Raw genomic sequence first — 27,394 nt, forward strand, 5'->3', positions numbered from 1 at the left:
CCACACTGAGCAACACCCACAGCATCTTCTTATTTCATCACAGAAGTAGCATCCGAGCGTTGGGATCTGAGAAAACTCAGTAACACATCTGAGCTGTTGTGGGGGAGAGAGATAAAAGGAACCCCTGGAAAACAGCCTCTACACTAAAGTATCAGCAGGGAGCAATGAGAGAAGGTGGAAGCCATTAGCATTCCGGGAGGATGGTGGAGACCAAGAGTGGCACCCTACAGCAGAAAAGCATGACTGTCGGGGTCACTCAACCTCCGGGTCTGCTGGAGACTGGCCTGTGTTTCTGCCCCCAGAGCTGATGGAGCACTGCCTCCGCCAGCTCAACCTGCGGGTGGTGAGGGGTGCTACTGTGACTACCACTTTCACTTTACCGCCGGATTGGATCCAGTTCACTGGGCAGGTGTGTGTCTGCTCCGCCATGCTCTCTTCCATCTGGGTAGGTATATGCTGCTACTCCCAGCTGCGAGGTGGCTGGCACAGACGCATCAATCCTCCTAATTCCCTTCCCTTCCTGTTACAGACAAAAGCAAAAAGCAAGACAGGCATGGTGGCGTAAGTCCATGACCTGAGCTCTCAGGAGGCTGAGTCAGGACTGTGCATTCAATCCCAACATGAGCAACATAGCAAGAGCTTCTCTCTCTCAAAAAAAAAAAAAAAAAAAAAGAGTTGAACAAAAGTGGTAACTATTTCCCAGACCACCTTGCCGCCATGGCAGCCACTATGACTTGGGTTTTGCCATGGAGACATAAACAATTTGACCTAACCCTGAATGCATTCATTTGTAAAGCAAATCTGAATTTATTAGTGGCAAGGAGAATTGATCCCGGCAACGTTCCTATGAAAAACATGTACTTTTACAGGAGAAATTAAAGTTCAGAGAAGATATACACTTGTCCAAAGTCACAGAGCCTGTGCATTTTGAGAGACTGAACACAAGGCTCTGACTTCGGGTGGCCAGTTAGACTCCTGCTTGGTGCTATATCGGTCAACCTTACATAAAAATAAAAACACATCCTAACAGCTGGAAGGCACATCAGTCAGGAACTCACGCCTAAGTCTCCTTAGCTGGGTCACATTTCCCCTGTGTGACACCTCTTTCATTCCAGCTCTGGTCTGGCCCTTTGTGGAGCCTCCTTTTGAATATTTCTTGGCGTCCGTTCTGCATAGTGGAAGCCATAACTTGCTGATCTCTTTCCCTCTCTGTTGTTCTCAGCCCCCATCTCTGCCCTTTTCTTCTTAACCTGACGGGGACAGAGTCCATGGAACTGCACCAACTCCCATCTTCTGCAATCGCCTCCTCCTTCCCCCGCTGACCCTGCCCCCCATTCCCAATTCTTCACCTCTGTCAAACACTCTCCCTAAGAGAGTACAGGGGAAGTAGAAACCCATCCCCTCTCTCTCTTTGCCGGGGCCAAGCTCAGGCCTCACACAGGCTGGGAGCACTGCCCACTGAGCTATGTGCCCCATCTACGCTTTTTCCAATTCCTAAGGTAAGTCTGTTGGTTTTCAGAACAGAGCAGAAGTGGCTTCTTGCCCAGTTCTGCCATCATTCAAACCTGGGGGCAAGTCGTTGATCCTCTCTGTCCTTGCATTCCCGCCTGTAAAAAAGATAATTGCTACATTTCCTGCCACACTGTGGTGAGGCATCTGAGGAAAACTAATGCTTGGTTCAGCTAACTTCAGTTCCTACCATGGAGCAGGCATGAATTTGGGGTGTGGGAAAACGAATATTTGAAGGTAAGGTTTCTTCCCCAAATCTACTTGCCAGATACACACTTATGGAAGTTTCAATTAATAGTAAGTTCTAGAAGTTTGCATAGTCAGTGGAGCGCATGCACATCTAGCAGTTCAGAAAAGGCCTGCATCGTTAAAGGAACCCTGTCCTTTGGGGAAATGCCTGAGACTTGACAGACAAGTGCTAGAAAGGAGAGGAAGAGGCTTGACGCTGAGGGACCGTGATGACACAAACATGTGGGCGAGACAGGACCCCCAGAGCCAGGCTCTGCTGGGGGCATTATGTGCAGGCATCCTGTATCACCGGCATTCAGCAAGGTGCTTGGCATAAGTGATGTACTGAGCATAGTTAATTACATGCTGAGGGGATGGTGGCCCCACCCGAAGCCACAGGAGACCCATAACCCAGGCAGAAGTGAGACAGCACCGAAATGCTCAAAGCGAGAGGGTGGGAAAGGCCTGACGGTTCAGTGGGAGCGGCAGCCGTGAAAGGGGCCTTCAGGGAAGGATGGCTCGGATTGCGGGCATGGCTTCTCTTCGCCCTCTTCTGTGTCACAATCTTCCATTCGCCAGCCTCTTGACACTGGCTTAAGTTTCCCTCCACCCCCTTTTCTGCTGGCTTCCTTCCTGGGTTATTTCTTTCATCCTGCCCAGAAGCCTTCATCCTCCCCCAATAAGCCAGAGGGAGGAAGGCGTTGCTCAGACCCTTTCACCTCTCCTCTGGAGGAATTTTATTACAAAGACCACAGACATAATAGCTGGAGAATCATTTATTTAAGGAACCAGGACTCTGCATGAAGGAGACCAAGTACATACGCTGTAGCTGTGTTAAAATGAAGAGAATAGTGAAAATAAGGAACAATGAGTGACTAGTTAACTCATGAGCCTAAACCTTGGAAACTGAGTGAGCAGACTGAAGCTCGCTCCTGTTGTTCAAAGCAATGTGAAACACAGATTGCCAGTCAGGTTGTGAGGTCCAGGAGTGTGCTCAAGGGCAGGGTTCTAAATGTCCTTCTCTAGTACATGATGGTTTGGTTAAGAGGTTAAGGCAGAGCCGTGGCGATGATGAGATCGCTCTGGGGCTAAGAGCATGGTCAGGGTATGTATTCCTCTTGCAGAGGGTCAACTGGTTCCCAGCGTCCATCACGACTGCCTGATTCCAGCTCCCAGTTTTCTGACACCCTCTTCTGGCCTCCGTGGGCACTTGGATGTGCACCTGCTCTCACACAACACGTGCATGATTACAATTACATCTCTTTACCTTGGTAGTGTTAGCTGCCTTCAAGAAAGTGTGACAGGTAGGCAGGAACAAGGTGAAGGCCTCACAGAGAGGTGGCAGTGGGCCTGTGTGCTTGTGGTGGTGACCTAAGGTACGTGTGGAGTTTAGGGTGGGTCACATCATATTCAGAGTGGTCACCTCTGGGAAGGTTAGGTGATGATGTTCAGCCATCCAAACTTGGGCTGAGAAACAAGAAAGGAGCTGAGTGAGGGCTTTGTGTTTTTAATCCCAGCACTTGGGAGGAAGAGGTAGGGCAGAGGCTGCAAGTTCTAGGCCAGTTGAGGCTACATGGTGATACCATGCCTCAAAAATTAATTAGCTAGTTAAAATACAGAATAAAGATGCTTAATACACTTTCTAGCCAGAATATTTTTACTAAATGTAGAAATTAAGTGAGGAGACTGTGCTAATTGCTGAGTTACCATAAAAAACTATTCCAATGTTGGGCAGTGGTGTTGCACACCCTTGGTCCCAGCACTTAGTAGGCAGAGGCAGAAGGAGCTCTGTGACTTCCAGGTCAGCCTGGTTTACAGAGCGAGTTCCCGGACAACGAGGCAGTTACATAGAGAAGCCCTGTCTCAAAAACAAAACAAAACAAAACAAACAAAAGTTAAACTATTCCATTAAAATCCAAAGTAACATTAAAGCCAGAAGTGGCGGAGACATCAGCACTCAGGACAGGAGGCTTGACAGTTCCCTGGCTACATAAGGAGATACTTGTCTCAAAAGAGAAAAGCAAACAAAATTTAGAAGACTAGTAAATAATTAGTAAGCTATTATCATCGCATGTCCCCCCCACACAAAGCAATTCTGTTTATTTCCTGTTTTCATTATGTAACAGTGGGACTGAGGCTGTAGCTCAGTGGTAGAGCACTAACCTGTACGTGCAAAGGCCCTGGGTTCTACTCCCAGTACTTAAGATAAACAGCATCAGAGTATGTGCCCAGCCACCTTTCCCAAAGGGGTGGGAAATGGGGGAGTCAGACCCATGCTGTCTGTGACTGTGAGCTGGGTGGCCTCCTCTCTTTCTCCTGACTTCTCTGTTCAGGTCTCTACCCTTTGGTGAGCAACACTGTGCAAAATTCAAAAGGACAGAAACAGTTTTATAAGCAAGAGTAGAAGGCATCCTGCTGATGCGTGCACCTCATTTATTTTCGTTTCATTCACAAACGATGCCAAGAAAATAGAAGTATCCAAAAAGAAGCATAGGGGCATCCTTCAGCAGGCAGTGACATCACATAGCCCGATCTCCAGGACATAACAAATAGAGACAAAACAAATCCACACCTCCTTCATTACTCTTTTATCATTCTGAAAGAGATCATTCTTACCTACAAATGATAGGAGTCATCTACTTTCCCGGCTTCCTTTCCATTAAGAATATTATGATATGCCATGCTCAACTTAGAATTCTTTCTAAAGGTTTTCTAGGATTCTCCTGTTTCCATATTTTTTGATGTTTTATATTTGAAACTTTCCTTGTATTTCCTGAAGCTCCTAGAATGTTTTAAGAGAAACATTGAACTATTGAAGCAGCAGTGTGTGTGTGTGTGTGAGAGAGAGAGAGAGAGAGACAGAGAGAGAGAGAGAGAGAGAGAGAGAGAGAGAGAGAGAGAGAGAGAGAGAGAGAGAGAGAGAGAGAGAGAGAGAGAGAGAGAGAGAGAGGGAGAGAGAGGGGAGAGAGAGTTTGCTGCTCCTGTGAACAAATGTTACATTGTATGTTATATGGAGCTGCCTCCTTGCTTCTTGAAGAGAGCACCTGGTGTTACAGGTTCAAAGAATATTCCAAGATTGGCAGTTGGAGTCTCTTCATAGAAGTGTAACAGCGCTTCCCAGAAAGCTTGAAAAACGATATGCAGAGAGAAGGAGAATAGAGAGTAGGCGGTGCCCTCTGGGAGCAAAGCTGCAGGGTCCTGCATTCAAAGAGGATTCCGGGAGAAATGGAGACGTCTGAGAACCAGGTTTATAGTTGGATGGCAGCGCAGACACTGGGTAGTCTCTCAAAACACCGGTCTGCTTGATCCACCTGACAGTATTTTCCGTGAGCTTGTATGCGACCAAACAAAACACAGATGCCTGGACCTCGTGCTTCAGGCAGTATCCTGCAAAACTTTCATCCCAAAACAGAAATTGTTTTTGCTGTATTTGCTGTCTCAAAGTAATTTGCTTAGTGTCTCAGAACTAGCAGCTTTTTGTCAAAAGGAGGAAAAGCAGGGGGACTAAAGATGTTTTATAGTAAACCTGGCTTGCACTGGGAAGAATCTCAAAGCTTCAGTTTGGAGTCTAGCTTGCAATACCACCCACACCTACTTCCTGATCGTTTCATCCACAAGGTTAGTGAACCTGCTTAGAGGGTTAAGATGAAAAGTGCCCCGATGTGAAGTAAGCATGTTTCTAATTTATATATATTGAGAAAAAAATAAAGAAAAGTGCCTTGAATCCATCCCAGGAGACGTAAGGTTTGTCCCTTAATCTCACCTTGTGTCCTACAGCTGTGAAGTCTCCTGTAGCTGCTCCCCAAGCAGAGATCCTTTTGTAGAAGCCACACTCTTACTTACCCCAGATATAGAATGAACCAGGACCAAAAAAAAATCCTTATCAAAAGTGGCTTTCACAAAGTCCTCTTTCTGAATACGCCTTCCAGAAAAGTGCCAGCTCCAAATTTTGGATTGCACATCTATAAATAAATGTTTAGTAATGTTGTGGGAAGTTTATAAACTAAGGAAAACCTAGAAACCTTAACTGTGTTTATTTTGTGTCTTCAGCCTACACAATAATTACAGTGACTTATTTTTCTGTAGTCTTTTTTTCTTTGTTTTTGTTTTTCAAGACAAGGTTTCTCTGTAGCCTTGACTGTCCTGGAACTCGTTCTGTAGACCAGACTGGTCTCGAACTCACAGAGATCCTCCTGTCTCAGGCTCCTGAGTGCTGGGATTATAGGCCTAAGTCACCACCACCACCTGGCTCTATAGTCTTTCTTGTGAAGCAATGCCCTCTACTATCCAGCACTCACAAATTCATTCATAAACCTTATTGACCCTTCAGGACAGGCACATGGAAAATAAAATAAGCACACACACACACATCTGACTGGGGGGGGGGCAACATTGTGTTGGAAGCCATTTTTAATTTCTTTTTCCCTGGTATGAGGAAGGTCAGTCAGAAGAGAGTGACCAGTACAAGTTCAGCGTGTGCATCCTTCTATACATCAAGGTCTGTGTCCGTTCTGCCCCCAACAAATGCTGGTAGGCGAGAAGATAGGCAGACCAACATCTGGAAGGAAGAGGGCCAACCTTCCCTTGCTTCTCAGTCTGACCGCCTTCAAGGTCACGACCTAGTCTTCAGAGAAAGTTCCTTCTGGGTTACTGCCTTCACACTCTGGAACCCATGGTGTCTGAGGCACTCAAATAAGTTGTGATTTTCATATTAGTGTCAAATTTCCTATTAGTAGAAAATCTGGCCTTAGACTGTTGTGGTGTTTGGAAGGAGAATGGCCCCCATAGGCTCGTATATTTGAATACTTAGTCATCAGGGAGTGTCACTATTTGAGAAGGATTAGGGTTAGGAGGTGTGACCTTGTTGAAAGAAATAGATCACTGGGCTGGACTCTGAGGTTTCAAAAGCCCACGCCAGGACCCGGTGTCTCTCTGAGCTTGCCAATCAGGGTGTAGCTCTCAGCTACTGCTCGGGGGCCATGTGTGCCCCATACTTCCTGCCGTGATGGTATAGACTAACCTTCTGAAACAATAAGGAAACCCCCACTTAAGTTTTCTTTTCATGGGATGCATTGGTCATAGTATAGTGTCTCTTCACAGCACTAGGACAGTGACTAAGACAACTATAAACAGATTGTAGATGTCACCACGTAGAAAGAGCTTGAGGATTAGAAATGCAGCACAAATAAGGAAAGTCTTTTACATGTTCTCTAAGCTATTTATCGGCTGATGTTAGCAAAGCGTTTAATGTAAATGGGGATCAATGATAAAAGATGGAGGGAGACGGTAAGAATGGACGGAACATCAGCAAGGGGGAAGGTGCAGCAGAATGACAGGGGCAGTAGAGCCAGGATCCTTCTTGGTGTGGTCTCAAGTCTGGGTGGAGTCCTGGACCGTGGTCCGAAGCTCCCCTCTGGGATGTACAGATGTACAGATGTACAGATTGAGTCCTTTGCATGCTGCAGGTGAGTGAAAGCCTGCATCTGTACCCCAGCTAGACTGCTGCCCCTCCCTCCCTTCCGCTGCTGCCTCCCACACTTCCTGCCAGTGCTGTCTGCCGACTCCTTTGCCACGGCCAGCATGACATGAGCAGACTCCTTCCTTAGCACATGACACACTGTTAAGTCCATACAGGGCACGATGTGCGGTGTCTTCCAGACCAAAGAGATGGGCTGCCTTTCACCCCTGACTTACGGACTAGGTATAATTAGGCATCCATTCCTGGCCTCCTCCTCGGAGGTTCATCTTCCACCTAACTGCCTACTACTGCATAGGTGTTTCAAAACCAGCCCTTGCCAGGAAATTATGAAACACTCTGTGTCATGCCTTCCTTCCCACCAGCCCATGAGGGATTTGTGCTCTGCCATGTGTGCCTGTAGGTGGTATCCTGTTGGGAGCACACTGGGACTCAGAGAAGTAAGGCAACTTTATCAAAGCATCCCAGCCTGATTCCGACACCACAGCCCAAATAAATCACTCACTCTCCAATATGTATTGAAGAACCTAGCCCACAATCATCCCAGAAGTATTTGTCCAACTCAGCTGAAAGGGGGGAACAGTTAGTGGGTAATGGGGCAGCAGGCACACCCAGAACTGAACCCAGGAGCTGTGTTCCAATCCCTCCAGCTAAGACGGTTCTACCGATGTGCGCTTTCTCAGGAGCATGTGGAAAGTGGCACATGAGCCCTGGATCATGTTAGGACAATATCACTCCTTGTAACCTTGCTTTGGAGAACATGAAAATGAGGCTATAGGCAGACCAAGAAGCCACTGTTGTCACCAGAATTGTCCTTCCTGATCATGTGGGGAATCTGCAGGGCCTTTAATCCCAGAACTCGGGAGGCAAGGCAGAGGTATCTCTGAGTTTGAGACCAGCCTGGTCTACAGAGAGTTCCAGGACAGCCAAGGCTATGTATAGAGTCTCTGTCTCAAAGAAAGAAGAGAAATTACCACCTCCTACCTGCTTCTGGAACATTCTCCTCAAAAACCCTGTCTGTATCTGCTATTTGGCTAGCCTCGTCTGCAATGGTTCTGTATGTCATCCTTTTGTGTAAGGAGAGTTCTCCAGATAGTGGCCATCAAATCATGTCTCTCTTCTAACAGGAAAACAATGGTCTTCCCCCAAACCATCTTCATCAAAAGAGCAACCATGCTGGCTACATTTATTTCAATTTGACACAAGTTAAAGTCTTTCTGGGAGGAGAGAACCTCAATTAAGGAAATGCTTCTGTAATCCAGCTACAGGCAAGCCTGTAGGGCATTTTCTTAATTAGTGATTGATGGGTGAGGGCCCAACCCATGGTGTATAGTGCCATCCCTGGGCTGGTGGTCCTGGGTTCTATAAGAAAGCAGGTTGAACAAGCCATGGGGAGTAAACCAGCAAACAGCACCCCTCATGGCCTCTGCATCAGTTCCTGCCTCCAGGATCCTGCCCTGTTTGAGTACCTGTCCTGACTTCCTTCAGTGATGGACTACATTGCAGAAGTGTTGGCCAAATAAACCCTTTCCACCCTAACTTGTTTTGGTCATGGTGTTTTGACACAGCAATAGAAACCCTAACTAAGACAACCACAATGCCCGGTTTCCACTTCCTTCTAGCTCTCACGTGGTTGAATATAGGGACAACAACTGTTCCAAGCACCACGGAGGCAGGGGAGTAGTTTCCAGACACAGAACCCTTCAGATATCTTTGACTAAGATGCTGAGAACCATGAGGATGCAAACTGGACTTGGGACTGGACTTGGGAGGAGCCTGGGTTGGGCAGCATTTCTGAGAAGACAACAAAGGTGGTGTGCACCACGCTGTGACTGTGTGAATGATCTCATAGGGGAAAAGTCCCCTTCGTGGACTCTTGTGGATTTCTGAGTTCTCCTCTATGTACTCAGGCTGGGGCCAGGATGGGAGCGTCACAAAGGAGCTGCTTGCTGGAAGCTGCTGCTCTGAGACACTTCCCACACTGAGCAGTACAGCTGCTGAGCCCAGGAAGAGTATTCCCCAGTGATGTTTTGGGAATTCCAACTGAAAGCATAGATTCAGCAGCATACCAGGGCCCTTAGTAACAACCCACTGGTGTTGCGACAGCGGTGTAGGTGTGATGACAGCAGCCCGTGTGGGATGTGGCAGTATGCGTGGGCAGAGCTACATGAGTTTAAGATTCAGTTTGGATTTCAGTAGGAGACCTGCGAATGGTTGGGCTGCCATCTGAGATCCTGGCCCAGGGTATCACCTAATCTGGAGCTGGCTTCCTAGGGGGAGTCTGTCTGGCTTTCTGATGAGGGTGGGGTGGGGATGAGAGTTCTTCTCAGCTGCTCAAAGTTCCCTTTGAAAAAGCTTGGATGTTCAGGGTCAGTGTCCGAGGTTTGGATTCCTATATGAAAACATCTCCTCTGAAGGGATGTCTATGGACCAGAAGGCATCCTTGGTACAAATACAATAATAACAAGGCCTATCAGAAGCGGCCCACATTCTCTGTGTTTGTTGTGAATTAAAACTTGCATCTCTATTTGCCAGGTAAAAGCACTGTGTATACACACGGTTACTTCTATCAAAACTTATCTCCACCTTACTTAGTAATCTAACAACGTGGTCAGCTGTCATCACAGGCAAGGGAAAAACTAAGTTTTGGAAATGTCTTCCTTAAGATAAAATTAATAAACACCCGGAACTTGACTAGTTTAACAAAAGTTGGCTTCCAGTTGCTCAGGTCATTTCAATGGAGATGTCGTCGTTGCAGGGATCTGGGTGGCCAGCATGTTTCAGAGCACACTGTTGTTTTCCCTGCAACTCTAGTGCAGCCCTGTTCCCTGACCACAGGAATGTAAGAGCTTGGCAAATGCCTTGACCACGATCGGGCGGGATGATGTGTAATTACTGTCAATTGTTACTGCCCTTCCCCAGTGCCATCCACCCACTGGCCAACACCACCTTGCTCCTGCTCTCTCTGCACTCAGAGCTTGCTTTATTCCATGTTGGTTCTGAACCTAGCTGGATAAAATTCTGCTTCCCTCTGGGCAATACACAAGACCTAGGCTCATGCATCAAGAGTAACTTTCTTATGTCTTTGTCTGGGTGGTTCAGAATGTGCCAGTATTACAATAACTTCAATAGTAGGCAAATTAGTGTACTTTATTTTTAAAGAACATGCTAAAGCTGCTTTCAATGTCAAGCTTTTTGCTCTTCTCAGTTTTTCCTCTATCTCCTTGGGGTGGGAGGGACTGTTTGGGAGATCTCCACTCCTCTCTGTTTCTACAAATTTAGGATCCAGCCCAAAGAACTGAGAAAGTGAAATGTATTTGCATATTGAGATGAAAGGTAAACTTACTATTTCTGAGTATTTCAGGATAATATCGAACTGGAGTCAAAACAGAAACCATGAGACTCACATCCATTGTCATGAAGCTGGATTGTCTAATATGGAAACCAAATCCCCAAATCACTCCTAGGGCCAATATTAATGTATGGAAATAAAGCTGAGAATTTTAATTACGTGATAGTCCCTCCTATGAGGTTTCCAAAAGAGAAATTTATAAAGCAAATATAAAGATGAAATGCAAGCTGGGCGTTGGTGGAGCACGCCTTTAATCCCAGCACTGGGGGGGGGGCAGAGGCAGGTGGATCTGTGTGTGTGTGTGTGTCTGTGTGTGTGTGTGTGTGTGTGTGTGAGAGAGAGAGAGAGAGAGAGATCATAAAAAGTAATAGCCACTATCTCAAAAGTGATAGAATTTCAGCTAGATGTACTAGCCTGTATGCCTATGACCCCAGCTCTTACAAAGCTGAGGCAGGAGGATTACCGTAAATTCAAAGCCAGCCTGTATTACATAGTAAGACCCTGCCTCAAACCCATAAAAGAATTAAAAACCCAAAGACAGAATGTTATCAGCCCAGGTAATGCAAACAGGAGTGCTGGGAAGAAGGGGGAACCGAAGCTCCCATGGCTCACAGTCCTCTGGCTCCTTGCCTCTTCCTGCTCAAGCTCCTCCCCTTCCTGCCATTCCTGCTGCCCTCTTCCTCCCACCTCCCGCCCACAAATCCTCTCCTCTTCGTTGTTTTTGAAGCAGAAACTATGCTGTGCACTCAGAAGATCCCCGACTGAATAGATGATTGATAACCCGAGCAGATTTTAGTGATTCTTTCTCCACAGAATGCAAGATGAGAGCTTCCATTTCTTACCCTGGTTAATTTAGGTTCGCCTATGTAAAGTAGGTCCTATTTAAAGTTCTGTGTATCTCTGATGGGGGGCCTATTTTAAACAGGCCACACGGTATTTCAGATTGTCCTTTGTGTGTTATCTCAGGTAGTGTGTTAATTCATATTCCATTCTGCTTTGGGATTCTAAGTGAGCCTTGCAAGCTATAGGACAACAGACTGAAACCCCTGCCGTCGACTGCTGTGAATCGTGTTCATCTTACTGTGGAATCATATCTTCCTGCCAGGTTCATCTGGGCCAGTGCATAGATTCCTTTCCGAACCGAACCTGGACATTGAACCCATCTATCCAGGGAACTCTGACTTGGCTAACACTCAGACGCTGAGTCCAAGGCTTTCATCTACCCTTCACCCATCCAGCCATTCCGTATTTATTGAACGCACAGTTTGCTTTGGGTTCATGTTGAAGCTGGGGGACATAACATCCTCTTTCATTCTACTGGCCAGGAGACATACAGGCACATGTAGCCTCGTGTTAAAAAGCTGTAACAGATACATAGGTAATGATTTCTCAATGTACAAAGGACAGATTAACTCACAGGGAGTTGAGGCTAATTTTGGTAAGGAAATGACAGCTTAGCTGAATGTTAAATCAGAGGTGGTGGTTTTCAGGCACAGACTGGAGGAAACAGCCATCAAGGTGAGGGGATAGCCGAAGAGAAGCCAGCGAGTGCCTTGGTCTACCCCTGAGTCCAGGGGTGACTTGGGAAGAGTCCCCATTCCTGGTTTGTCTTGCTCAGGTCTGCCCTGAATAGAGATTATCCCCAAATCCATCAGGGACATTTTCCACTCTCCCTCCAAGCCAAGATAACGCTGGTTGCAGATGTCAGATGCTGTTGTCACTGTGGTAAGCACACTGGGCACAGTGGCCACTGACACCTAATCTGCATTCCTGGCTCCTGGAGCCTCCTTCCCTCACCACATGCCCCTAAGAGAGTCATGGTGTGATTGGAGAGCAGAGTTGCTCAGTTGCTTAAACTAATGTCAGAGATCTGCGGCTTTACAAGAGTGAATGTCCCTCCGCCAGGTAGCAGTGAATCACAGTGGATGGCACAGCTGGTCCAAGTGAGTCAAGTAGTAAATTATGACCTGTAGCTCTGTAGAAAAGTGTGAGATAAGGTGCCCAACTGTTTACTGCAGACGTGCATTCTAGGGGCTTTTGTGTGGTAGAATTCTACAGTGTCAAACTGTAAGTGCTGCATGGCCATTTCAATCTTTAGCTGCAGTTGAATCCTATGTTGTGAGTGTGAGTTGGTATGTGGGTCCTACAACACCAGCCCTCTCCTACCCTGAGGAGACCACCCTTCACCTTCCACAACCACCCACTCCCCAGTACCACCAACAGACATGTATATTCGGCAGCTCTCACTAGGTGTCACTACCCCTTGGGGACACAGTCCCATGGCTGGCTTTCTAAGCATATAAGCAATACACAGGACTGAGTGTGGGGACACCTCCAGGCCACACCTCTGTAACCCACAGTATAATAAAGTTGAGTAACCTTGAATCACCTTCAAAGAAACTTACTTGGTAGTCTCTTCCTGCTTTCTTCTCTTACCTCCATTTAAAAACATTAGTGTGTGTGCTAAATGCTGGTCAAGCTTGAGGTCTCATTGTGGATGCTATGGACATTATATGAAAGAAGAGAGTATACTGGCCAATGAATGATTGACATGTGGTGTTGGGCAAAGTGACCTATAACGCCTTGCCCACAGAGTTTAATCTTCACAGTCCTTCTCTGCTGCTGCCATTGCTACAGAATTTGGGGCAGGGCATCAGTATAGGAGGGAACTTGTCCTACTTAGCTTTAACTGTCTACTTGACACTGCCTACAGTGATCTGAGGAGGGAATCTCAGTTGAGAGAATGCCTAGGTCAGTCTGGCCTGTGGGCATGTCTGCGGGTGATGGTCTTGACTGTTAATTCAGGAGGGCTCAGCCCACTGTGGGCAGCACTATTCTCTAGGCAAGTGGTCCTGGGTTGTTACAAGAAAGGTAGCCAATCATGGGCCTTCGAACAAGCCAGCAAGCAGTGTTCCTCCACAGTTTCTGCTTTAAATTCCTGTCCTAACATCCCTCAATTGTGAATTCAAACCATTTTTTCTCCCCTAAATTATTTTTTGTCAAAAGTGGCCTTTTTTAAAAAAAATCACAGCAACAGAAAGAAAGCTAGAACTGAAATCATTTCAGTTTATTTTATGATTTCAGATAGAAACAAAGTAAATTGTGAGTCAAAGGTAAATCCACTAAACATTTTTTTCAATTATGTCTAAAACTGTGTTGGGGGAAGTCTTGTGCATTTGTCAATAAAGTACTGTTGAGCCTATAGGGAACCAAGATAGGAGGGGCTAGGAGTCCAGGAGGATTCTGGGAAGGAGAAAGACAGAGAGTCGAGATGTAACGCCATGAGGTAGGACCCCAGAACTATTCTCCGGTAAGAGACATACTTAGATTAACAATTATGGGGTAATTACTTAAAGCAGAGCTAGACAGTAAGAGACAAGCAAGGCCAACAGCTTCATAATTAATATAGCCTCCTGTGTGTTTATCTGGGACTGATGCGGATCTAGAACCAGGCGGGCGGGACGGCTCCTTCTCAAAGAAAAAGCTTCTCTTAACAAAACTGAAATAAGCAATCAAATAATCCACAAAGGAAAAAAATTTCTGGTGTTGAAGCCTGGTTCCACAGCCCTGCTTCAGCCCCAAATAAACATACAGACACTATATTAGCTGTAAAACTGTTGGCCAAAGGCTTCTTATTGGCTAGCTCTATCTTAATTATTAACCCATAACACTAACCTATATTTTTATACATGACCTTATCTTACCAGAGAATGCCTGGCACATCCTATCCTCTCAGTCTCTACATGGTGTCTCTCTCCACCACCTCCCGGCCTAACTTGCCGGAATTTTCCTCTCTCCTAGTCCTGCCTATCTTCCTGCCTCTATCAGTCAGACAGTGTTTTATTCATTAACCAATAAGAGAAACATATATACAGAAAGACATCCCCCATCATCTTTTCTTTTCTGTCTAAATAAAAAGAAAAGTTTTAACTTTAACATAGTAAAATTATACATAACAAAACAAGCAAGAATTACAGTTAACAATATTTAGTCCATTAACATTTGGCAGAATTTATAGAAAATATGCTGTCATCTATCCTATCTTTGTGAGTCTAAAGTGTTATATGTAACTTATTCTTTATCATAACTAAGAAAAATAATAACCATAACTATCTATCTTCAAATCCATCAAAGACTTCAGAAGGATAATATGTAAACTCTACAATTGACAGAGACATCTCACTGCCTGGACAGTCACCCAACGTTCGTCTATAGTGTTGGGGCATCCATCTTCAGCCCATAGGCCATAGTGTGTCTGGCAGACTTCTCATCAAAGCAGGAAATTTGAAACTGTCCACCTGTATTGGCTGTTTCTCAGTCATTTTTTCTGTGTCCTGCAGAATGTCTGGCAGACTCTTCGATGAAGCAGGAGCCCTGCAGGACTGTCCCATCTTGCTTGGCAAGTTCAGCAGTCACTTCCTGTGGCTCCTGCATGTCCAGTTTATACAGCATACAGTCAAACAGTCCAGGCAAGAGCAGTTTCTTGCCCAAAGGCTGTTTCTGCCATGTCGAAAGCAAACTCTGTAATGAGTTTCTTCAATGCCTATCTTCCTCTCTGAAGTAATTGGTGTTGCCAGGAGCAGTTATGTTTCACAGTCATGAAAAACCCTAAACCATTTAAAATGCCATATTCTGTAGGTCTTTGAAATGTTTGAAGGTTATCTATCTATCTCAAATATATCTCCATATATGTAGAAAACCTAACTATGCGTTTTGACAGCCATAGGTGACTACAATCTGTATTTGATTATATTTTACATTTTTAAAACAATACCTAAACAAGAGGAGAAATATACATATAACAAAATTGACCTTAAATTTGTATCAATAAACCAAAGTCCATACCAAAGCAAAGTATTCATTTCTATATCGTATTCGCTTTTTTTACCTTTAGAAAGAGATTGGCGGTTATTATTAAGCATTTACAACCAACTCCATCTAAATGAAAACAAATATTTACAAACAATATTTGTGAATTTGGACGTCATTCTCTCCAAGCTGCTTCCTGCTGTTTGGCAGCATTGTCAAAATCATGGGGCTCCTGAGAAAACCCAGAAACCTGGCCAAATCCTGGCTGTAGTAGTCTGAGGTTGCATCATCTCAGCTGCTTTGGATATTGGATCTCCTGGGCCACTGCTTCAGGGGGTCTTGCTTGATCAAACCATATTAGTCTGGAAGGAATCCACAGCTTTTCATTTTCTGTGGAAACAAAAACAAAATCTCTTTTAAAAAGTAACATGTTCTTAGACTTAAATTTTGAAGTCAAGGAGTTTTTAAAATGTATAGGTTGGATTAATCCAGCATCATTTGTAATCAAATGTCTTTTAGCAGCTGTTACTCTTTCCTCAGCAATCGGACAATTAAAAGACAACACAATAACATACAGTATCCAGACTATGTATTTTGCATCTTCACAAGGCTTTTTTTTATAACTCTAGTTCTCTTGCTTTTATTTTTCCTTTTTTTGAGACAGGGTTTCTCTGTGTAACTCTGGTTGCCCTTGAACTCACTCTGTAGACCAGGCTGGCCTTGAAATCACAGAAATCTTCTTGACTTTGCCTGCCTAGTGCTGGGATTAAAGGCATGTGCCACCACACCCAAATACTCTATTTCTTTTTTAACCACTTTATCCTTTTTCTTTTCTCTCCAAGCCTACATGTATTTTTAAACACACTGTAAACCCATTAGAGGTTTTTCTTCATCTGACTATGTCTTTACTGTATTTCTCTATCTTTTTCTCGCCATGAGTCTTTTATCTGCTAAACAGCATGGCTAAAATTAAAGTGGATGTTTTAGCCTCTGGTTTTCCAACATGGCAGGGTATGTTTCCTGCCAGCACTGGGAGCTGTATTCACTGCCTTGGTCTATGCCACCATCAAGCAGCATGCTGCCGGCTTGGAGATATGGTCACTGTTGCTACCAGCTGCTCATACACACCATTCTGTTGGTAGCGAGGCCTCTTAAAAGAGCCATTGTTTGCCACTAATGCTGAGTCCAGAAGCCTCCCTCAAGGGAGCCACGAGCCTCTGCTTGTCTCTAGCAAACAGAGCCCACCTGAGAAAATGCTGCTACCAAGAAGCTGTGCTTGTCTCTGTTCCTTTGTTTTAGAATCCCTTTTTAAGTTTTTCTCAGGTTTTATGTGGCAATTCGTGCACTGGGTGCCAATTTGTTGCTGGTTTTTCTTGTTCCACCTGGTCCCAAATAAACACACAAAGACTTATATTAATTATAAAACTGTTGGCTGAAGGCTAGGGCTTCTTATTGGCTAACTCTGTCTTAATTATTAACCCATAACTACTAATCTATGTATTTCTACATGGCCTTATCTTACCAGAGAACGCCTGGCACATCCTATCCTCCCAGTCTCTACATGGCATCTCTCTCCACCAGCTCCCAGCCTACCTTTCCCAGAATTCTCCTCTCTCCTAGTCCTGCCTATCTTCCTGCCTCTATCAGCCAAACAGTGTTTTATTCATCAACCAATAAGAGAAACATATATACAGAAGGACATCCCCCATCAAAGATGGAACCTCAGTATGCCAGGCAAGCATTGTATCACTGAGATATATCCTAACCAGAAATACTAGTCTTCAGGGCTCTGCAAAATTCAGGTTTTTCCGATGACTGCTATATCACAGTCAACTGTTGTAAGATTTTGGCATGTATAATAAAGTGAACTTTATGAACATGCAGCATTTTAAGAGCTAACCAGAACAAGTGTTAAGGGGCAGCTGGGATAAGTGTTGAATTTGTAGCTACTAACAGACTGGTAGAGAGGATTCCAGTTTTAGATCTTTGTTGAGAAACAATTTTCTGTTCCCTTTATTTTTAAGATATATATAGATGCATGAGGCATGAGTTTAGGTGATGGGTGAGGCCCAAAGAGGGCACTGGATCTCATCCTCCTCCTCTTGTTCCTCCTTGTCTTCCTCTTCTTCAGATTTATCACATATACAGTGCTCTGTGTGTAGGTATGCCTTCTTGCCAGAAGAGGGCACCAGATCTCATAATAGATGATTGTGAGCCACCATGTGGTTGCTGGGGATTGAACTCAAGATCTTTGGAAGAGCAGGCAGTGCTCTTAAACCGCAAACCATCTCTCCAGACCTCATTGGATCTTCTTGAACTGGAATTCCAGGCAGCTGTAAGTCACATGACATGGGTCCTGGAAACCAAACTCGGGTCCTCTGGATGTGTAATACATATTCTTAACAGCTGAGACATCTCTCCAGCCTGAGAAACAATTTTAATAATCCTTATTTCAGATGCCTTTAAAAAAAAAGACAAATTATCCCATAAACTAGGCTAGCACTGAACTCACTATGTAGCTAAAGGATGACTTTGAACTTCTGATCCTCCTGCCTCCATTTTCCAAGTGTGGGGATTACAGACCAATGCCCTCAGAACTGAATGTGTGTGCTTTTCTGGGTATTTACCCTTTAAGTGCAGGTGTAGAGCATAAAGACAGGAAGCCAAGAAAGGAAACGGGAATGCATACTGCTGCAGGGAACACACAGCACTGCAGTCACAGGAAAACATCCAACGAGATAAGTGTTTATGTTTAATAACAGCCAACAGCAGATCATGGGCCCTATGTTTTATATGATGTCACAGGTGACTTTTCCTTTATGGAGAGGTGGCACCCGTTCTTATAATAATTGCTAGCCTCTTAGAAAGATCTTTGAGCTTTCCTGCTTTCTAATCTCACTGTAGAGACGTCGGCATTGCATTTTTAGCACAGATGCCTATCCCTGTGACTCCTACCCTGGAGAATTAGTCCTGTTCTTTTCAGTTTTCTTTTAAAGACAGCCAGAGAGAGTCACTTACTAACCACAAGTACAAAATGCATGACGTTTTAACAGCAAATCTAAATTAGAAACTCAGTAACGTGGAACAAATGAACCCCTCAGCTCATTTCCCACCTAAAAACCTGGTTACATTTTACTGTTTCTAAACCTTTCTTACTGAAAGCCATCAATCCACTGACTTCCTCCGGCTCCTCTGAGCTTTGAACTGTACCTTTACGGAGCCATAAATTAGCATTTCACCGAACTGCACTATAATTTGCATTAATTTCTTTAGAGTCAAAGTTGTCTATCTGGGAAGACATCTTTATAGTCCTTAGAATTTGCTCAGAAAAGTCATGCTCAACTGGGAAGATGTAAAACATAAATTTAAAAAACATAGCTGGTTCTTATCTCAAGATGGGAAAATAAAAGCCCGTGTGCATGCATCTCTCTCTCTCTCTCTCTCTCTCTCTCTCTCTCTCTCTCTCTCTCTCTCTCTCTCTCTCTCTCTCTCTCTTTGTGTGTGTGTCTGTGTGTGTGTGTCCTGCTCTGTGATTCTGAATTCCCTTTGCCGCCTCTTTGGTTCTGGGGTGGTAGGTAGGACTCAGAAGAAGAGCAGAGCATTGCTGACATCCACCCATGATGGGGCGGGGTGGGGGTGGGGCATCAAGGGCACACAGTTACCAGTGAAATGAATTCTCATCGGTTTTTCTTTGGGACACAGCTAGAAGTATGGCCTGAGCCCAGAGGGGACAGAACTTCTGACTCTAGTATGGCCAAGCTTAAGCTCACAAAAGTGGTCCAACCAGGTGTTGCAAATGGCCCTTGTGAAGTGCCTGTGTTAAGCCCCTCTGTCCTCTGTCATACAGCCAGATGCTGGGCTGTGGTGGGAGAAGGGTTAGGGAAGACACTATGCATCATTCTGGGATGCTGTCAAAGGAAAAGTGCTCCAGCTGCTCTGCCCTGGACCCGGATCACCAGAGTGCAAGCCTTCTGGATGCATCCAAGCTGCTGGCCCACCGTGGCACCTGTCTGTCACAGCTCCTGTCCAGGCTCGCTGTACCGACTCTTCACTGCCTACCCTGCCCTTCTCCACACTGCAGAAGCTGACCCTTTGGTGGAACTTGTTTTCCGAGCTTTAAAAACAAAATTATTGGGAGGGTAAAAGAAAACCAAAGCCCTCAGCCCTTGGGCATCATGCCACCAAACTCCTTTAACTCTAGCCTGTTTTTGTTTGTCTGTTTTGTTTTGTTTTTGTATGTGTGTCCCTTTGAAAAAGACACGATTTGTGTTGAACCTGTACTTCCTAGCATCTGTAGAAGAGGAGGAAGAATATACTATTTTTAAAAGGAACTTTCTGGAAAGTATACAAGACCTGATAATTAAAAAAATAAAGGCCAAGCCCTCAGCTGCACAAACAGCCCTTGTTCTCCTCCAGCGAAGGTCTGTCAGGAGTGCCCACCTTCCTCTCCCTGAGAAGAGCAATTACGGAGCCAGGAAGCATCCGTTCTGGTTTGTTTTCTAGCAGCCTGCTCAGTCACTCCTTTGATGTAGCTGTGAGCTGGAGGGGAGCCTCCCCAGCCAGCCTCTGCCTGCGGAAGGCTTGTAGGCGCTGCTGCGTTCGGCGTGCTCCAGCTCTTGGAACGCATTTTTTTTGAATCACAGTGTACACATCTGTCTTTATAACCAGCCGCTTTTCTGGCCCCAAACAAGTTCTCTGTGAGTTTCCCCAACCGAGCTCAGTGGGATCTCTGTCAGCTGCAAGATTTATGTCATCTTGTCCAGTCCTGAGAACTGTTTCTTCGGCTTCTCACATCTGGATCTAATTGGAAGGACATTAAGTGCACTGGAAAAGCAGATTTGGGGCTGTTCTTTATAGACACCCCCGATAAAGGAGCTGAGGGCCGTAGGTTTGTGTAGGACGAGCCAAGGCAAAGTCTCAAAGAGTGAAAAGCATGAAATTATGAACGAGCTGCTGAGACTGAGAAAGCCCTGGGCCACGGTGATATCTGTTCAGTTGCTTCAGGAGCGGAACGGGCACGATGCTTCCAAGAGCAGCCTTTGTCCCGCAGTGCGCAGTGCGTGCTACGTAGTGCGTGCTGCGTAGTGCGTGGGACTCACAAGATGAGTGGGGCCTTTGGTGTTTGGATGGCTTGGTGTCTTCCTGAGCCTATGTGCAGGCATTTGGACCTTGTGTGCCGGCATTTGGGTGTGTTTACACAAACATTTTAGAGAAGAGGGGGGTGGCTGGTCACCTTCTTGCCTCACTGTCCCCTTTAGGGCCACCACACCCTGTGGTGTCTGGATACATCTAGTCAGCTTGGGGCAAAGACTGAACTTGCTGTGTGACTAAAGCCAATGTGCTCTCTCCTTCACCTTCTGGTTGAGCAAATTATGAGGTTTCAGATTAAACCCATTCAGGTGGGAGGCAGAGGGCGCCTGAGATGGTCAGTACTGTGCCAGTGTTCAAGAAGATATCTAAAAGCTGTTGTTAGAGTTTGGGCAAGAACTCGGTGGGGAGAGTGCCTGTCCTGTAAGACCCGTGAGGACCTGAGTTGGGTCCCCAGCACCCTTGCAAAAGCTGGATATGGGCACCCACCAGTAACTCGAATGGTAGGGAGGGCAGGGCAGGAGATGATGGAGACATCTTATTCTCTAGGGCGGCTGGCCAGGAATCTAGCCCAAATGACAGTCAGTGAAAGAGCCTGTATCAAAACAAACAAAGATGGAGAGTCAGAGAAAGACACCCAAAGCTTCCACATGTGTACACACAGGCAAGTCTACCTATACAAAAACATTCAACTCTCTCTCTCTCTCTCTCTCTCTCTCTCTCTCTCTCTCTCTCTCTCTCTCTCTGTCTCTCTCTCCCAGCTGTTAACCAGACTACTAATATGTTTCTTTTATCTTTGAAATTACATTTCAAATGCCCGGCTTTTCTAGTCAGTCAGGAGCAGCCCGCTGTCTCCATCCTGGCCCCAAATGTCATACTGAAGGGTAAAGGGTAAGTGGGTATTCTCACTTGAATCCCACCTCATCTCACCCACAGCCTTGATAGACAGTGTTGTTCTGGCCTTTTATGAACTATGTAGGCCCTTTTACCACACTAGTGAAGCCTACACACATTTTTCTCTTCAGAGTGCTTTTAAAATACCAAAGATTTTAAGCCGGGCAGCACACACACACTAGGGAGACAGAGGCAGACAAATCTCTGAGTTCAAGGCCAGCCTGGTCTACAGAGTGAGTTCCAGGACAATCAGGGCTACACAGAGAAACACTATCTTGAGAAACACGAAAAAAAATCAAACCAAAACAAGACACCCGAGCAAAGATTTCATATGTTAACAAACAGTCATCAAGGCACTATGAATGTATGCTAACACAGGAGCCGTGCTTCAGCGGTTGGCTAAGGGTCTGGCAGCTGGTGTGAGCACGGCACCTTGCTGGCAGGTCCCTAGGTTCTATATGTTTGCTTCCTGATTGCCTCCTGAGGTGCTAAGTTCCTGTCGCATATTAATATACCCTGAGAATCCGTAAGCTCAAAATCTGAAATCTGAAAAACTTCAGAATTCAAAGCTTGGAGCATTTAAGTTTCAGATTTCTGATTTGGGCTGTGTGTGTATGGCGGGGGTGACGACATAGTGTCTGTTGCTCAATCAGGAAAGTCTATGGAAACCTATATCCAAATCCAAAGCCCTGGAGATTGGAAACACTTCAGATCTGAAGCATTTCGGGCAAGAGATTCTCAGCCTGAACGTCTAAACACTTCACAGCACTCATAGAGGTTCCAGCCCCAGGCATATCCCTTGAGCACCCTGTGAGTAAGGCTACTGTTTGTCCCTATCCCTGCCCTTGGCCTGTGGAGCCTTGTCCAGTCTGTGTCAGGTAAGGCCTATGATCCTCCCTGCAGCTGGCTGGGAAGGCACTGATGCTCTCTTTGTGTGCATGGACATTGAGGGAAGCCCGAGAGGCCCCTCAGCAAGCTGCCCATTCTGGTTATCTGGAGACGTGGAAATCAGCACAAGTGGCTAGTGTGTGAGAGCAGCGGCAGGAGGAGGTGGGGAGCCAGAAGAAACACTTGCTCCACCCTCCAGCCTTCTGACTGGCTTCCCTGCTGTCTCTGCCTTTCCCAGACCACTGCAGGGATGGATGTGAGCACATAAAGTTCTGTTACAATTCACATACAGCTACTCTATGCTCTTTGACCTGATACAGAGGTCCTTCGTATGGACTGAACTGTTTCTGCAGGAAGGTCATCCACTGAACTAAATCTCAGTGTGACCTAACTACGTAGGGTTTACCCATTCATTCAGCTTTACCATGTGTGCTGTGGGAGGCACAGCGTTTATTGGACAGCCACCAAGGTAGCCCTCCTTTCCAGGTCTAAGTGACAGGCCATCTTCCAGTTCCCTTTAAAGCACTTGTCACAACTTTATTAGAAAGCAGTTTGACGATTCTCAAAATGTTATTCATCTTATATAAGTAATTTTCATGAAATGCTTTAGAAGACAAATACAGAAGAATGCCCATTGCAACATTATGTGTAAGGGTTAAGAACAACCTTATTATCTATCAGTGGGGGACTTTGTAAGTTATGGTATAGCTACATAGTGGAGTACTATGCAGCCTTAAAGAAAGTAGACTAGAATTGTTTGTCTAGCAAGAGAAGCTGTCTAAGATATTTCATTACTTGGAAAAAAAAGTTGCTCAAAGATATTAGCATTTTTCACCCAGTCTCATGCTCTTCAGGTGCCTCCAAGCCGCTGTTTACTGTTTGTTTCCCCTGTGGTGTGAATGCGCCATATTAGTTTAACAGTTCACCTACTGTGGAACAGTTTGCTCCTTTCTAGTTTTTGACTATTACAAATTGAAGCTACTGTGAACATCTACATAGACTTAAATTTTCATTTGTCTTAGAGAAATACCCAGGAGTGTGATTCCAGTTAATGATTTGGTTCAAATTTTTTTTTACAGAATACTACTTTCCAGAGTGCATGAGCCGTTTTACAGAAATGCCGGAGTGGGCCTGTCTCTCTGCGATGTCTACAGCATTGGTGTTGCTCTGATTTTTATGTCAGCTATCTTGCTAGTGTGATATGTGTGCATGAGGTTGGACATCTTTTAATGTGTTTATTGGCCCCCTGTGAGTCTTCGCTTGGTGTCATCTTCATTTTCTGATTGGACAATTTGGTGTTTGCTGTTGAGTCTGAGTTCCTTATGTATCCTGAACACTAGTCCTCTGTCCTATAAGTGGTCTCTAGACATGTCTGTGCAGGTGTAGAAAGAGGGTTTTTTATTGTTGTTATGGTGGTTTTGTTTTTTACAATTTTCTCCCAGGATCTTTCACAGAGTAAAAGTTGCTATGGTCCAATTTATCAACTTTTGTTTAAAAAATTTTTCAGTAAAACCATCCTGAGTGTGGTAACCCAGAACCAGAAAGACAAATACAGTATGTACTCACTCATAAATCGATACCAGACATAAAGCAAAATACCCAGACTACAATCCATAACCCAATAGAAGCTAGAACTCTCATCCAAAAACAGATGGAAACAGATGCAGAAATTCACAACTAACAAATGGGCCAAGTTCCTGGGTACAATCAAAGTGAGGGAGGATCGATAATATAAACAAGAGTCAAGACCATGATGGGAAAACCTACAGAAACAGCTGACCTAAGCTAGTGAGAGATCACTGACTCAGGTCTGACAACTCGGGAACCTACATAAGATTGAACTAGACTCCCTTAAGATAGGCAACAATGGTGCGGCTGGGACAATGTATGAGGCTGCTGGTAGTGGGTCCAAGATCTAACTGTAATGCACAAACTGACTTAGTGGAGCCCATTCTATATGGAGAGATGCCTTGCCCAGCCTAGACACAGGGGTGTGGAGGTGGGGAGAAAAAGAAAAGAAAAAACACTTTCTTTTAGTAAAGCTGCTTGTTGCCACCATCTGATCTAAAGGATTTCTCCTGCCCTGGCTTGTCTGCCAAGTGAGATGCAAACCTTGGGGAGGGTCCTTTCTTTGCTGTCCCTGAACATCCACACTGGACCTGCCAATGCTTGCAGTGAACACTGAAGAGAGACAGAAGAAGGCTTTGGATATTTCTGCAGTTCTATGGCCCTGCATACTCACCAGAAGTGTCTCACGTCCTCAGCTGATGGGAAGTCTGACTAGATTTTCCTTCTTTTTAGTGTTTAGGTTGGAGTTCACTAGAACTCCACCGCCCTTTGTCTTTTAAGAAGCCCCTTTTCTCCCTTCCATGGTCTCCTCCTAGAGGAGTGAGGACTTTCTCCTGAAAGCTTTTCCTTACAGGACAATGACACAGAATTGGTGAAGCAAAGGCCTGCTCTTAGCACGTGGCTTCTGTATCCTCTGGAGATGTCTTCAGAGAGACACCACCCCGAGGACAAGAGAGTGAACCAACTATTACTTGGGAATATCAGAACACAGAGCAGCCGTATTCACAGTTGCAGGCCACTCTCCTGGGCTTTGTCTAGCTAGGCAGCCACTTCTACCAAGAACAAGGGGCATTAGCTCCAGACTACTGCTAATGCCTCGCGTACCAAGGCAGGGAAGTCCCATGTCTGCCTAACCGAGGGACATAACGTTCAACCTGGGGGATAAATGCAGACTTATCAGTGAGAGCACATGGTGTCACTTATCACTTCCCACATGCTTGCCTGGAGTTCTCCCTTTGGGAACTCATAGCTAGGCTACCATACTCAACCTTCCACAGCACTAATTGTGGTCATGCCATCAGATTTTGGACAGTGGATATGAGGGCTTTTATCCCCATTCATAACCCTACTCCAGTCACCACCTTCCACTTTATTTTTCTTTCCACTGAATGAATAGATTAGAGCATAATGCCAGACGAAACCGCAGAGCCATATGGCCAACTGAGGAACTGGGTTCCACTCCTGAGAGCGCCGCTCTGCACTTCAGTTAGTTTACTTTGGAAGTGCATGGGGCATGGAGTTTACAAGTTAGCCCTCCCTTCCCTCATAGAAAGACTTCATAGAGTGGTGCCCAATTTCCTTTGGGGCACATCCCAGACTGCATCTGATACCATCAGCACCACTTACTTTTGGAAGTCAAGGTACTGCCTGTGCTTTTTATGTTTGTACGCATTCATTGATTTTCCTCCTTTGAAATATCATCCTACCCTTATTTGACTCATAATGCTAGCTATACAAAGAACTGAAGTCTCACCCTGTCAGATTCCAAATAACTCACTGCTTTTAGAAACCACCCACTCTTCAGCAAATTCCTCTAGCCTTTTGATAACTTAATTCCTGTCCTTTCTGAGTATTCATCCAATGAGGCAGATTTTAATGCTGGCTTTGGTCACCCCCTTTCCCTCCTGGGCTTTGATGCTACCGGATGCTGCCGGCAAAATATTTGCAATATGCCTACAATCCATTTCAACGTACAATTCCACCCAACTGAATCCCAGGCATTTCTGGAGAATGCTGTTGTTTGATATAATGCCACTTGCCTAAGTTAAAGTTTCATCGGAATGTCTTGCATTACATTTTGTCCCTCCAAATTTCTAAGTCTATCACAGATACTCCCTTCTAGTTATCTCGTTTCCTTAAACAATTAACCATCAAGAGTGGTGTTTGACACAGTATCTTTGGATAGAAAAAAATGTACTTTAGAAAGGGAATGTATCCTGTTGGGGAGGGGCAACCTGTCAGTAGACATTAGGGAACTGCCAGTTGTCATGCATGCAGCTTAACCTAGATTAGAATACCACCACTGATGGAACATAAATCCTTACACTTGGAGCCTCACATCTTCCTTTTGCAGACAAGCAATTGAGAACACCACGTTTTGGTATGTTAGCTGGTATCTTTTCTACTACAACACTAGCTATTTCTACAGACACCAGGGGAAATTTTACAAATGTATTTAGTAGACTTAACCTGTGTCCCTCAAAGTACCCTACATTTCTTCTCATTTAGGGTGGAGGTAGGCAAGAGAGAGCATTGGGATGGTGTTGTTACAATGCAAAGTGAACCCTTTGTTTGACTGTGTTGTCGTAATAAGGTGTTCTAAGAAAACCGAGGTAGCATCTTTCCTTTGACATGGCAATCGATTAGAAACTGCTTTTAGGGATGGTCTAACATTATCAAACCAAGTGTAACATCTTGGCAATGTGCTTTTCTTCCCCTTATAATTAAAAAAAAAGAAGACATTTACTTCTTGAGTTTTACAGTCACTTTGCATTTGGGTGAATCAGAAAAGAAAGAATGAAAAATGAAAGATAAGATCTCCTAGAAAAAATTAATTACAATAAAATTTCTTCCCAATTTGCAATGATATAATTGCCAGAAAGTTCGTTTGCATGCAGGGATTCACCCATCTAGACAGTTTATCCTGATCTTAATGCATTTCATCTGAAAGACCCACATTTAGCCACCACATAACCCCAGCTGAATAGCCAGCATTTCACCATCAAATGAATTGTTCCTTCCAAGTCTCAATAAATCAAGGAAATACTCAGCTCCCTAATTTCCTTACTGAGTGTAAGAATTAGTAAGATTGTCTAAAGCAGGTCGTTTTGAGCTGGCTAGATATTCTTGAATGTAGGTACTGTTTTCACCCATCTATTCCTTCCTTCAGCCAGTAACTGCTGAGGGTCTCCTACTCTCTATGCTGAGCATCAACAGTGAGTGCAGTACACAGTTCTTTTGTTGTGACATATTGTTCATGATTTAATAAAGCTTGCCTGAAGGATCAGAATGCAAAGCTGGAAAGTCATAGAAGTTGGGTGGTGATGGCACACCTTTAATCCCAAGGCTTAGTAGACAGAGAAGATGAATCTCTGTGAGTTCAAGTCCACCTAGGGTTACATGAGAGTGAATCATTCTAAAAGAGAAACAGAGCTCATGCTTTTAATCCCAGCACTAGAGAGGTCTATAAGGAAGAAGAGATTTAGTTTCCAGCCATGTTGAGGACAGGATTTCCACAATCCTTAGTAGAGGTTAAAAGCTACTGGCTTGGCTGCTTTGCTTCCCTGATCTTAAGGCAAGCG

At 44.9% G+C, this 27,394-nt stretch overlaps 1 protein-coding gene across 7 annotated transcripts in view; it reads left to right on the forward strand.

The window, feature by feature from the left end:
- The window catches only part of Stau2 (staufen double-stranded RNA binding protein 2), a 264,400-nt gene that overhangs the window by 221,413 nt on the left and 15,593 nt on the right, over positions 1 to 27,394 (forward strand). The window contains exon 11 of one of the 7 annotated variants that reach the window (XM_040741417.1): positions 23,324 to 23,724. The exons of the other annotated variants lie outside the window; for them this stretch is intronic. Within the exon in view, the coding sequence (XP_040597351.1) occupies positions 23,324 to 23,347 (24 nt within the window). The 3' untranslated portion in view covers positions 23,348 to 23,724. Of the gene's footprint in view, positions 1 to 23,323; positions 23,725 to 27,394 lie in introns of those variants that run through there. 7 annotated transcript variants of the gene reach the window in all.

The sequence above is a fragment of the Mesocricetus auratus genome, unplaced genomic scaffold (genome assembly GCF_017639785.1).
Source record: "Mesocricetus auratus isolate SY011 unplaced genomic scaffold, BCM_Maur_2.0 Super-Scaffold_6730, whole genome shotgun sequence".
Classification (NCBI taxonomy): domain Eukaryota; kingdom Metazoa; phylum Chordata; class Mammalia; order Rodentia; family Cricetidae; genus Mesocricetus; species Mesocricetus auratus.